At 40.3% G+C, this 13979-nt stretch overlaps 1 protein-coding gene across 1 annotated transcript; it reads left to right on the top strand.

Annotated features, from left to right (window-relative positions):
• Positions 1-7659: 7659 nt before the first annotated feature.
• On the top strand, positions 7660-11452 carry LOC131336610 (geraniol 8-hydroxylase-like). Its single transcript, XM_058372519.1, has 3 exons — positions 7660-8197; positions 9909-10381; positions 10686-11452. Exons 1-3 carry the CDS (start codon positions 7783-7785, stop codon positions 11289-11291), a joined length of 1494 nt encoding a protein of 497 aa, XP_058228502.1. The 5' UTR covers positions 7660-7782; the 3' UTR covers positions 11292-11452.
• The last annotated feature ends 2527 nt before the right edge of the window (positions 11453-13979 follow it).

Genomic DNA, 13979 nt, shown 5'->3' with positions numbered 1-13979 from the left:
TTGGAGGAGTCCGGGAACGCCTCTCTTCTTGTTCGGGGATTGGTCTTGAAGGACCAGCTATTGAAGGGATGTCAGCTGCTCGGGTTCGCCGATCAATAAACCCACCGTACGAAGCTTTGTAGCTGAGAAGTACTTGAGCTGCTCTTGCTCGGCCTGCAAGGTATGTCCCTTCGTCGTTGAATGCAAGTGCTCGTCTGATATCAGCTACGTGAACTTGTGGGGTTATGATGTTATAACCACGGTTAATATTTGATGCTGAAACAAAGCACAAGCAATTAGAAGCACGAAAAAGCTTTTCCTATGAAAAAGGACAAAACATATGAAATTAGGGGAAAGCACTAACGTGGGCTCCCGAAAATGTGAGGGGCATGGAAACCAATCACTTGGTCGTCCTCATCTCTGGGTTCGAAGTTGCCCGTAACGATCAGAAAGTCATCGTCATCCCCTCGAGCAGAGTCAGGGAGTTCAAGGACTAGCTTCTTTCTAGAATCCCTACTTTTTAAATAATAAGTGAGGGCGTCCCCAGTTCTGGAAATACTGTATAGGTGGTGAATATCGTACAAGCCTAGAGAAGTCCCTAACATTTGGTTTAGGGTATTTATGCCCATAACTACTCGAAAGAAATTAGCAGAAACCTGCATTGGCGAAAGCCTGTAATATGCTAAGACTTGGCGGAGCAGAGGGGCTAAGGGAAATCTAACTTCGCCTTCAACGACGGCTACTACTGGAATGTGAAGGGTGTCAAAATCGAAGCTTTCACGAATGGCATCCTTAGGAGCCAAAACAGTAGCTACGTTGTCAGGAATCCCATATCGAGATCTGAAACTAGCCATGGTTTGAGGAGTATTACAGTGTCTACGAAATCTCCCCATTACCAGAAAAGCTTTTGGGGTTCTTTGAAGTATAAAGAAAGAGGACGACGAAACCCTACCTAGAGATTGTAAACAATCCACCAAGAGAAAAAGAGCCATAAGGAGAGGAATGGTGACTTACGAAAATAGTCGATTGAATCCCTAAGAGCAGAAAGGATGAGGTCTTGAAATGATGAACAGAGCTTCAATGGCGGGTAAAACTTGAAATCGTCTCTTTCTGCGAAGGGAATCTAAGAGAGAGATTGGGGTTTTTCGAAAACGGGACGAAAACCCAAAAATACCCTAAAAGTTGGTGGCGTACGTGAAACGTCACCCCAGACGCCGTTTGAGCGTTCCGTTTCCCAAAACATGTCTGTTTGTATTAGATATGAGCAATACAATGATCGACACGTGTAAAGATTAGGGATTAAAAGCCTGTGATGGCCTAACGAAAAGATGTTTTTGCCATGGTAAAATGATGATAAATTGCACCAATATATAAGGTGCAGGAGCAGAATGAATTTGCTCGGTAAAGGAGCTTCACACGTCATCTAAGTAAAGGATAACAAGTAAAGCTGGGGAGCAATTGTAGGGAGGTATTCCCGAACAGGTACAAAATGAGCCCGAGCACGATCAAAGAAAAGGTCAACACGCTATGGACCAGTGACATGAGAAGTCAATGGTCCAGAGAGGTTGCACGATTCTCGGTGCAATAACACGAGATGTTATTGGACCAAAATACAAGGAAAGTGACATGTGATGCCACTGTTCAGATATATTGTTCGGCAAAGAGCCGAACAATGAGGAAAGCATATGGTCTCCATTGTTTCTTAAGGACCAGTTACATGTGAAGTAACTGGTCCAGGCCATCTGTTCGGCCATGAGATGGCCGAACAAAGAGAGAAGTCCTATTGAAGGGAACATTCTAGAAGGGTCCAGAATCACCGGTATTCCGTTAAAGGGTGAGATCCCAAGAATATAGGATCTAAGAAAGATACCCAACGAGTATGGGATGATTGGCTTGTTATGGAAAGAGTCCTACAAGGATTAAGGAAATAAACTGATAAAGGAAACGAGAATCCTTGATATCCTAGGTTTCCTATTCGAGTTAGGAATCCTAGGGCAACACGGATGCTTGGCCAGCAAGCATATGCAAATCTATAAATATGAGGTAAACCTAGAGGCAAAAGGTACGCAATACATTGCTTTCCTACTGATAATTAGGGTTTGATTGCTAGTACGTGATACTAACAAAGGCATCGGAGGGCCTTTGCCACGAGAGGCAAAGGTGCGCTCACTCCTTGTCTGTTTTGCAGGATAAGGGTTTCATTGACAAATTAGGGTTACGTTCAAGAGGCACGTGAAGCCGCTGCATTCTAGTGCTGTTCAGAGCACTACTTGAATTTATCCACCTAACTTGAATTAGAACATCTTCCACCACCCCCTTTGGAATTCTCACACTCCGGTCAGCCAACTGTAGCGTGACCGGTGTGGCTTTCAAATCGCCTAAGCCAAGCTTCAAGTATACCGAATAGGGGAACAGGTTGACACTCGCTCCTAAATCCAGTAAAGCCTTATCGAACTTTTGGCCTACGATCGCTATAGGGATGGTAGGACAACCAGGGTCCTTACACTTGGTGGGGATCTCAGTTTGGAGAATGGAGCTCACTTGCTCCGTCAGAAACACTTTGTCCTGACTCTTGGTTCTCTGCTTCGACGTGCACAGATCCTTCAAGACCTTAGCAAACTGAGGAATTGAGTCAATGGCTTCCATCAAAGAGATTGGAAACTGAACTTTCTTGAATAATTCAAGCATTTGAAAGTTCACATTGACCTTAGGTTTCGCCACCAAGCGATTTGGATATGGAGCAACGGGTGGCATTGGAGTCGTGGGGGCTACATGAGCAGGCACCACCACTTTAGGAGACTCCGCCTCTTTCTCTACCTCAGGGACACTTCCCAAGTCTGGAACAACTGCTGGAATTGCTACCGGCGCCTGGGGTGGCACCGATTTCTGCTTTGGAGGTAAGTCCTTGTCGATCACCTTCCCACTTCTGAGAGTGATCGCCTTAGCCTCTTCCAAACTTGGATTCAAATTGCTCGGGCCAGAAGAATCGCCCACATAATGAGTACTTGCGGCATGGACTAGAGGTTCAGAAGGAAACTTTCCCTTCTCCTGCTGGACTTGTCCAACTACCGCCGACAACTGGGTCAATTGGGTCCTAATGTCACCAATTGCCTGTTTGGTTTGCTCAGTGAAGCTTAACTGAGACCGCATAAGAGCCTTCATCATCTCATCAGTCTGCTTATCCCGTGGGGGATGGTTAATGCCAGGGGATGGTCCAAAAGATGAAAGACCGAACCCCTGCTACTGCTGCTGAGGTGGGTAACGGAATTGGGTCATTTGGCCTTGAGGAGGCCGAAATTGCTGAAGCTGCTGCTGAGGTGATGCCTGAGGTTGCACCGGAGCTTTTTGATCCCTCCAACTGAGAAGTGGATTTTGGGCCCACCCTGGGTTGTAGGTATTTGAATACGGATCCCAACGCTGGTTAAGCGTATTCACCTCAGCCTGATTACTATGGTATGCGTCTTTAACAATGGGAAACGCAGGGCAGGTAGTGACAAGATGCCCCGGACACTCACATAACGCACACACCTCTTCGACTCTCATCTCATTCGCCTGATGGACTTGCTTAAGCTTCAAGTCCTCTAATTGTTTAGCCATCTTGTCCAGCTGAGACTGGACATTGTACTCTCGCACACTAGAAGGAAAAATGCCAGACCCACTGGGTCCCTGTGCAGCCATGGCCCTATCACCGAGGTCGGAAGGTTCCCAACTTCGGTGTTTCTCGGCCAACTCGTCGAGAAAGTCCCACGCATCATCCGGGGACTTATCTAGAAAATCCTCTTCTTTACAAAGGTACTCCATTTGTTGGACCTTAGCAACATTCAAGCCCAAATAGAAAAATGACACCAACTGGTGTTTCACGAAACCATGATGCAGTAAGGACAACAGCAAGTCCTTGAACCGCTCCCAGCACCTTAAAAACGACTCGCCCTCTTTCTGTTTATACGATTGGACTTGGCGAGTTACACTACAAGAAAAATGAAAATTAGTGACGAAAAAGTGGCGACGAAATTTAATTTTGTCACTAAATGAGTATATTTGGCGACGAAAAAATAAATTCGTCACTATTTTGATAACTTTCGTGACGAAATAATTTCGTCACCAATTATGCTTGTTTAGCGACGAAAAAAATATTTTCGTCACTAAAGGTACCCATTTGGCAATAAAATACATTTTTCGTCACCGAAAGCTTAAAAAAGGTGACAAAATTATTTTTCGTCGCCAAAGATAATCATTTGGTGACAAAAAATATATTTCGTCGCCAAATGTGAGCAATTTAGTAACGAAATATTTTTTTCGTCACCAAATGCTTAACTTTGGTGACGAAAAATAATTTTGTCACCATTTTAACGCTTTCAACGACAAAAAATATATTTCATTGTCAAATGGGTACCTTTCGTGACGAAATTTATGAATTGCGCTTTGTCACTAAATATATTTCGGACATAACTCTTTACTAAAATCTCCGATTGAGATAATTCAAATTGGGTTTGAACAATAACTCAATTGCCTATAACTTTCATGTTTATCAAAATTGCTAATTCTAATGTTTAAAGGTCCAAAATTATATTCGAAATATATTTTCATGTTAAACATATGTGTTATATATTAGATATTTCAAATATTTATTGAAAAGTATGTGTAGTGCAGTTGGTTGGAGCTTGCGCGAAAAACTCAAGGGACTCGGGTTCGAAACCTAGCAGGAGCAAGAAAGATGATTTCTTTTCCCATATGAAAACATCTTTCGCAACGAAAAATTTCGTCACCGATTTCTTATATTAGTGACAAAAAAATTCGTCACCAATGTGACCCATCGGTGACGAATTTTTTCGTCGTCAAAAAGCACAATAAGTGAGGGAAAAAATTTCGTCACCAATTATTCACTTTTTGGTGACGAAATATATCGTCATCAAAAGGCACTATAGGTGACGAAAAATAAATTTCGTCACCAGGTAGGAATCCTCGACAACCTTTAGTCGACAAATTTTTTTTCGTCACCTATATTATTTGTGACGAAAAACATGCAATTTGTGACGATTTTCATTCGTCACCCAATTGAATTTTTTTTGTAGTGTTAGGTACTTCGATTTACTTTTCTAGAAATATTTCTTGTAAAATAAATCTCGGACAGCAGCCCACGTCCTGAGAGACTGTGGCTTCTGCATCTGCAGCCACTTATCTGCATTGTCCCTGAGCGATGCTGGGAAAAGCTTAAGGCAAGCATTCTCCCACTGAGTAGTGGTGGCCAGGGTGTGCACCAACCCCTCGAAATGACGGACGTGCTCATACGGATCCTCATTCTCCTTCCCATAAAACAAGGGAAGGGCATTATGCGTACCAGATTTTATGGTGAAAGCATTAGGTGCTTCCACCGTCTCGGTCGGTAGAACTATTGGACCGAGAGGAGTGGTCCTCTCAGGATGCATGTGTGCATGCATCGACATCGGTGGCTCTACTATTGGTAGCTCAATTATTAAATCAACGAAAAGGCCACCGATATGAAAAGAATCACCACTAAAAGACTCTCCCTCCACGATTACTCTCGGCTCTCTCTCAATGGCTACGAGACGCCTGGTATTGTCTCGGTACTACTTAAGCTTTAGAGGTGATTGCTTTCCTACGATGGAAGATTGCTTACCTCTACCTATGTTAACTTAAAACAACTAAAGAAACTAAAAATAAAATAAAAATAAAACTAACTACCCGAATTCTTTAACACACGTTACCGTCCCCAGCAACGGCGCCAAAAATGCTTGACGATTTCCTAGACCAAAAATAATGGGTTGCTCCAAGCGTAGGGTGAAAATCGACGTAGCACAATATCCGGTAAGTCCGGAGTCGAATCCATAGAGACGGTGATGTGTGCTGACTAAAAATTCGGGTTGTTACTAATTAAACAGGCTCTTAAGTAGCCACCCATTGTTGATTGTTGAGATTAATAAAAACTAAGAAATTGATTGAACTTTTTAGATAATTAAAAGAAGGTCTGGCCGTAGGGTTCGTAACACTCGTAACCAGTCCGGATTAACCTGCTCCATTCGGTGTTCTTAAAAACATTCAACTTTAATTTGGAAAAGATACCCCGCAAGATGCAAAACCTCATGGTCGCCGTTTACTCATGCGTAGCGGAAAATGAGTTTTGGACCCCCATTCTCCCGTTCACATGGGCTCCGACAGTGCCTGTGTTCGTTTGTGGGAAGTATTTTACCAATCTAAAATTGTCTGATTCATTGTTTGAAAATAAGAGTAGTACCCGGACTAGCCACGATGTGCTAATCACCCCGCGACCCTACTTATACGACTACTCACTATGCATTGAACAAGAAACCCTAACTTGAAACATGCTTCTATTACTTGAGATGAACAATAAATAAGAGATCCAAATCAAATAAAAATAAACGAACAACTTTAATTAAAAACAGAAATTAAAACTAGTTACCGAAGTAAGAGTAATTGAACAAAACTTCTAACAAAAATTGAAAGGAGAAAGAAATTCAGAACCAAACTCGGCTCGGCAGCCCCGTCCTTTTCTTTTCCTTTTCCACGGCAGGTGCCAGAACAACCTAAAGTCAATTGGATAAAGTGTTTATATAAGAATTGAAAACCTTAATCACACAAAGGCCCTTGAACTTCAAGAAATAATAAATGAACCACTCGATTTTGGATCATTTCGCATTTTAACCCCAAACTTCTTTAAAATCTTCTTTTTATTCAAAGTCTCAGACAACGGGCTCGAACAACCTATAAACAACAAAAGAACAAAATAAAAATCAATTAACCAAAATAAATGACTAACAAATATAGTTTGGAGGGCTAAAATATGTATATTTTGGCACTTATCACATGGATTCACATGTATCTAACAGTTGCTGACCCAATCGTGTCCGAAATTGTGCATTAAAGATATCGTGTTCCTAAACTTTTGGTTTCAAAATGAGCTGGTACTAAAATATCAAAAAAAATAAAGAGCTCCTTGAATATATTGTCCTTCGCCTGCCAAAGTAGACTTCTCATTTTTTTAAAGGACTTGGCCAAAATAATGATAACTTGTTAGGCATTAATGGGTCCCTTCTTTTGGAACCTTATATACTGAGGGCCAATAATTTGTCACCTATGTGGTATTCCTTCATCGATCTCATATTGATTAATGTACATTTTATAGTACGTGGTATGTGTGTGTGTGTGTATATATATATATATATATATATATATATATATATATATAGTCCGTCTCCCGTAAGGACCACCTAATTTTAATAAAATGCGGACCTTCCTTTTCCGATTGAATTTCGATGATCCGAGCCGCTCAATATGTTCAGAACGTGATTTTAAGGGTACTTGCGAGAAATCAACAAAAAAAATGACCGGGAAGGGCTTTATCCGAGCGGTTTTTGTTTGTTTTTTATCGAACGGTTCAAACAAAAACTGCTTGAATGAAGCCCTTCCCGGTCATTTTTTTTTGCCGATTTCAGGCGAGTACCCTTAAAATCACGTTTTGAACACATTGGGTTGCTCGGATCATCGAAATTCGATCGGAAAATGGGAGAAATGAGGAGGTCCGCATTTTAACTAAAATAAGGACTCCCTCATTTGAGACTGACTGTATGTATATATATATATATATATATATATATATATATATATATATATATATATATATATATGAGGAGTACGTTACCAAAGAAAATAATAATAAACGAGGAAACTTAGTCAGGAAAACCAAGAGCATAGAGGGCAAACACTCCTTCTTCCTATACCCTGGCTGTAGTACTCATCATCTCTAACACCATTTGGTTGGGAACAATGGAGTCATTGATCTTAATTCTGTATATCTTGTTAGCTACCACCTTGATCAGAGCCCTCCTTTCGATATTAAGAAGCAGCAAACCAAGCCCAAAACTTCCACCAGGGCCGGTGCCACTTCCGGTCATAGGAAGTCTTCTAAACCTGGGTGGCAAGCCCCATAAATCACTGGCTGAGTTAGCCAAGCTATATGGCCCAATCATGAGTTTGAAACTGGGCCGAAAAACCGTTGTGGTTGTTTCTTCACCAGCCTTAGCGAGAGAGGTCCTCCAAAAGCAGGATCTCGCCTTCTCCACTAGATCCGTCCCCAACGCTGTCCATGCCCACGGCCACAACAAATACTCCGTGGCTTGGTTGCCGGTTGCAGATCAATGGCGGAGCCTCCGCAAAGCCCTCAACTCTAACATATTTTCAGGTAAGTAATGGAAGTCGATAGTTTATACGTGCTTAGACTCTTAAGCCATATGATTGAATTAGCTAGCCCATAGGCCCTAATCTTTGATTTTGCAAATGAGCATGGAACTATGAGAACCATCGAGAATATGAATCCCACGTAATTGATAGAGCTATGAAGCTTATCTTATTCGTTGGTATTGAAAAGGGAAAGGACTTTTCCAGCTGGTGTGCAAGACCCGTTTTTCTTTACAAGTGCAAGAAAGATTCTTGTCGCGCCAGAACTAGGTACTAGTAATCATGTCTGGGATCCCTTCAGCCCTAGGTACTAGTAATCATGTCTCGGGTCCCTTCAGCCCTATGACGAAATTTTCCATGCTGATAGACACTACAAGAAAGAAGACTTTTGGCGACGAAATTTAATGACGAAATTCAATTTCGTCGCCAAATTTGACCTATTTAATGAGGAAATCGAATTTCGTCGCCAAATGGTACTTTTTGGTGAGGAAACCCATATTTCGTCGCCAAATTAATGTATGACTAATTAGTTCTTCATTTTCAACAAGGTCATATGTTTTAAAATAAATAATCTACATCAATATATATTATACATAGATCACTTTGAAAATTACCGACAATATAGTAATATGTACGATTTTGCAATATTTTCAACAAAACATCAAGTGGCTTAGTAGTGGGAGTGGTAGTTTCGAATTTGGAGGTCCTGATTTCAAATTGGAGCAACAACAAAGTTGAAAAGTCATTTTCTAGTTTGGTGGCTTTTTGTGATTGAAAAGGACAAAAAACAGTCCTTCCTTTTTTATGTAGTCTCTCTCTCTCTCTCGTGCACTCCTTTCCCTCTTTAGCAATTACTTATCTTGTTTTGTTAAAAAAAATAAAAAATAAAATTAGTGATCTTGTTTCCTTTAGCCTCCTTTTCCTATAGCAGTGAGATCGGACCCTCACTCTAAAACTTGAACAGAAGGAAATAGTTCTAATCTGAACCGCATATTTAGAAAATCAATGGTTGAGATCTGCGTGCCATACTCTTTACAAGAAGAAATCAATTTTTCATTTTTCTGAGTAGATTCGAACTATTAACTGCAGCATTGGACGGTCCAGATTTCAACTGTCTGTTCCAGTCTAAGTTTTGAACTGAAGAGGATCCACTTCCTTCAAGAATTCACTGTCATTCACTCAAAATTCAACTAAATATTTTGCACCCAACAACATAAGTATGCATATGTACTACACACACATACGTATGTGTAACGTACATACATATATATAAAGAAATTGGTGAAGGAAAACCTTTTATGTCAAGTAAAGTTTGAAATTTAATGTTTCAATCCTATGCTACTAGTGCGAAACAAAAAAGATATTAACAATTCCATCATCTAATCTCCCATGTGAATAAAAATATGGAACAACCTCACTAGTAATACTACTCACTACGAATCCAAATCCTAATTCTAATTCTAATCCTAATTCCTCTTCATTATCAGTTCCACCAAATCTACAAGAGTTATCAAACGGGGCCTAAGCTACCAAGGCAACCAGTAAAGAACGCTAAACAAAAATTATATCTTTGTTCTGAAAACCAAAAATTTCCTACTAGATATAAAGCACGTTTTAGAAAAAGCGGGCCCAATTTTAAAATAGAGCATTCATAATTATACTATCTTCTATCAACACAAAATTTTGTTTGTCAATCATTGGCCCACCATTTTCAGGTAACAGAATCGATGCTAGTCAAAATTTACGGCAGCAAAAGGTGCAGGAACTCATTGAGTATGCGGGAAAATGTTGCCGAGAAGGCGTTGCGGTGGACATAGGAACCGCAGCCTTCAAAACATCCCTTAATTTGTTATCTAACACCGTATTTTCCATCGATATGGCTGACCCAACTCAAGATTCAGTGCAACAATTCCGGCATTTGATTTGGCAGATTATGGTAGAGATCGGTAAGCCCAATTTGGTGGATTACTTTCCGATTCTTGAGAAAATTGATCCACAGGGCATAAGACGCCGGTTGAAGAGTCATTTTGGGGATACATTTCAGCTGATTGGTCGGCTTATTGATGAACGGTTGGAGTTGAGAGGATTGGGCAAGACTCGTGCAGAGAGCGATGTGATAGATATTTTGCTCAATATCATTGAAGAGAATGGAGAGATTAACAGAAATCACATCGAGCATCTGTGCTTGGTTTGTCTTCTTCCCTTCCGTCCTTCCTCATTGATTTCATCTTAGCAATTCACAAGACATATGTCCATGAACCAATTGACTAAAGTTACTATAAGAACTCAATTAAAAAGTTCAAATTTTTGTACATTATGTTTTGCTCATATGGTATTGTTGGATTTTGTAAAAACCAGTTAGAAGCATTCAAATTTCGTTGTCGACAGTTTATTGGTGTTCACTAGTATGATTTAGTGAAAAACAGATACATACTACTTAACAGCATTTTGAAGTTTGACCATATCTCTTATTCACACCAATTTTGTTGTAGGACATATTTGCAGCCGGGACGGATACAACATCAAGCTCAGTTGAGTGGGCAATGGCGGAGCTATTACGCAATCCCGAGACTTTAGAGAAAGCCAAAGCTGAGATTGAACAAACTATTGGCAAAGGGAAACCGATAGAAGAAACGGACATTCCACAACTTCCTTACTTGCAAGCAATCGTGAAAGAGAGCATGAGGCTACACCCGCCTGTTCCATTGCTACTCCCTCGCACAGTCGAGACGGACGTTGAAGTTTACGGCTACACTGTCCCACAGGGAGCCCAAGTGCTAGTTAATGCATGGGCTATTGGCCGTGACCCAAGCGTATGGGAAAACCCAACATCATTTATGCCTGAGAGGTTCTTGGACTTGGATGTTGATGTCCGAGGTAGGGACTTTGAGCTGATTCCTTTCGGAGCAGGACGAAGAATTTGCCCTGGGTTATCTCTAGCCATAAGGGTGGTTCCGCTGATGTTGGGTTCGATCATAAACTCGTTTGATTGGAAGCTTGAAGGACGAATAAAGCCAGAGGAGTTGGACATGGACGACGAGTTTGGCATTACTTTACAAAAGGCTCAGCCCCTTCGTGTTGTTCCATTCCCTGTGTGACATTTTGATTTTTCTTGTTTTATGAACTCACTGAGTATGCGGGAAAATGTTGTTGAGAAGGCATTGTGGTGGACATAGGCAGCGGAGCCTTCAAAACATCCCCTAATTTGTTATCCAACACTGTAATGTGGTGAAACCACAAATAATGGTTTTCTTGCTCATTTTGTCTGGTTTATGATCGAATCTTTTTCCTTTTAATAGTAAGGCCAACATGGCTTTAAAACTACGTTCATATTTTCGCCATACACATACTCTGAGACACTAGTATATCTGCACGTGCGATTCCTTAGCAACATGACTTTCATATTCGGTAGGAGTTTCTTGATTAACGGGTTTAGTGAGTTCAAATAATTCAAAACCCAGTTTGGGCCAATGAACCTGACCCAGTCCAGTCCTCTGAGAGCATGATATATAGGATTAATCAAACAATTAAGAGATGGGAGAAAGAGAGGAAGGTGATGTCGGTTGAGTATGTTTTAGGAGACTTCGGGTAATTAATCAAAAGGGGTAAGAATCCATCATCTCACTTGGGCTACTCTATTCGAGACAGTTTTAGAATTCAAGCGAACTCGGGTAATGCCACTGGTAATGCCACTGTTTTTTGGGAACATCCCTGATTGGGAGAAACTTCATTCAAAAAGGAGTACCCTAGATTATCCTCCTTATCTATTCAATGGGAGGCGAAGGTTAGTAATATGTGGGGAGATGTGAATGGGGGATGTTGGGAACTGCTCTTTAGGAGACAGCCATTTGGGAGGGAGAAGCTAGAAATGGAGAATTTGACACGGAGACTTTACGGTGTGATTCTAAACCCAACCAAACCTGACCTCTTACAATGGAGATGGGCAGTGGACGGGAATTTTTCTGTGAAATCAACATACGAACAATGGGAACTCACCTCCCATTCAAACCATGCTCTCTTAGGTTCTCTTTGGAAGAACCTAAGTCCCCCAAAGGTCGAAATATTTGTGTGGATGGCTATTAAGGAGAAAAAGGCGTCCAGATCCCTACTTCTAAGCATAAATTTGATAAGCGAAATCCAACAAGCCCTCTGTCCTTTCTGCTCCGAGCACCTTGAAACAAATCAACACTTGTTTATTCACCGCAGATTTTCTTGGGTTGTGTAGTCAGTAATTTTGGAGTGGTAGAATGTCAAATGGGTGTGTCCATATACGGTTGTAAACTTAGCTACATGGTGGTTTGCTCATGGATTTCTGTTTAACGATTTCCTAGTCCTAAATTTATGGGTTGCCCCAAGCGTAGAGCTGAAATCGATATAGCACAATATCCGGTAAAATCGAAGTCGAATCCATAGAGACGGTGATGTATGCTGACTAAAAACTCGGGTTGTTATTGATTAAACGGGCGCTTAGATAGCCACCCCTTATCGATTGATGCTGAGATTAACTAAAATCTAGAAATTGATTGTACTTTTCAAATAATTAAAAGAAAGGTACGGTTGTAGGGTTCATAGCACTTGCAACCGGCCCGGACTCATCTGCTCCATTCGATGTTTTTAAAAACTTTTAATTTTAGATTGAAAAAGATACCCCGAAAGATGCAAAACCTTAGGGTTGCCGTTTACCTATGCGCAATGGAAAATAAGTTTTGGTCCCCCATTCCCTCGTTCACATGGGCTCCAACAATGCCCGGGTTCATCTAACAAATATTCTTTACTAACCTAAAATTGCCTTTTCTTTACTGTTTGAAAATAGGAGCAGTACCCGAACTGGTCATGGTATGCTAATCACCCCACGACCCTATCTATACGACTACTCACTCATTATCAAGCAAGAAACAAAAGAAACCCTAATTTGAAACATCTTTCTATTACGCGAGATGGAAAATAAACAAGAAATATAAAATAATTAAATACCAACGAATAACTTTTATTAAGAACAGAAATTAAAACGAGTTACCGAAGTACAAGTAATTTAACAAATCTTCAAAATTTAAAAGGAAAAGAAACTCAAAAGGAAAACTCTTGGAATAGAAGTGACCGTCGTTCTTCAATTTCATCCGTGGAGAAATCCCGTCATTCGTCCATCCTTTCGAATAGTGATCGGCTCTCTTTTATAAGCGAATTCTGCTATGAGTAGAGACGCTGGTAGAGATCCTGGTAGAGACAAATCTAACTAATTACACTTTTATACTTTATTTTATCTACTATTATAGTTTAGTTTTAATTCTGGAATGGTCTTGCTCTGTGATACTGAAGTTTTGCTTCTGCTAACTGGTTTTCTAATTCTTCAAGCTTATCCTGTTCTTTTCTTATAAATCTGGTAAGAGTGACGCTATATCTAGGTCTGTGAGTGTATATGGGTGTTCTTAAAAGTGTACTTATTAAGAAATTCTGGAGATTTATTTCTTCTTTTACTCTATTAATATGAATTAAAATAAGTTCTTTCTTGTTCATGTATACAAAGACTTATGATCAAATATTTGTAAATCCTACTCGGTACTTACCACCACATGATCCAGATAAACTGTTTAAAACAAACTGAGAACTGTATAAAATTATACATCATATTACCCATTGACTAATCTTTCTTTTTATTATCATTTACCTCTTAAGTGTTCAAAAAAATTTTATTCAGAAAAATTTCTTATTTTCCTTCTTAACCTACCTTCGAATACTACTCCCTCAACGCCATCCTTGGCAAAACGGGTACAAGACTCAAGAAGGCT

Source organism: Rhododendron vialii, chromosome 8a (genome assembly GCF_030253575.1).
Source record: "Rhododendron vialii isolate Sample 1 chromosome 8a, ASM3025357v1".
Classification (NCBI taxonomy): Eukaryota; Viridiplantae; Streptophyta; class Magnoliopsida; order Ericales; family Ericaceae; genus Rhododendron; species Rhododendron vialii.
The sequence above is the reverse complement of the archived record's forward strand: the minus strand, read 5'-3'. Positions and strand labels throughout refer to the sequence as shown.

Excerpts from the sequence above, each read along its gene's own strand:
- LOC131336610 (XM_058372519.1), top strand. The coding sequence starts at position 7,783 with ATGGAGTCATTGATCTTAATTCTGTATATCTTGTTAGCTACCACCTTG. Across the intron at positions 8,198-9,908 it reads CAACTCTAACATATTTTCAG|GTAACAGAATCGATGCTAGT; the intron begins GTAAGTAATGGA and ends CACCATTTTCAG. Across the intron at positions 10,382-10,685 it reads ACATCGAGCATCTGTGCTTG|GACATATTTGCAGCCGGGAC; the intron begins GTTTGTCTTCTT and ends ATTTTGTTGTAG.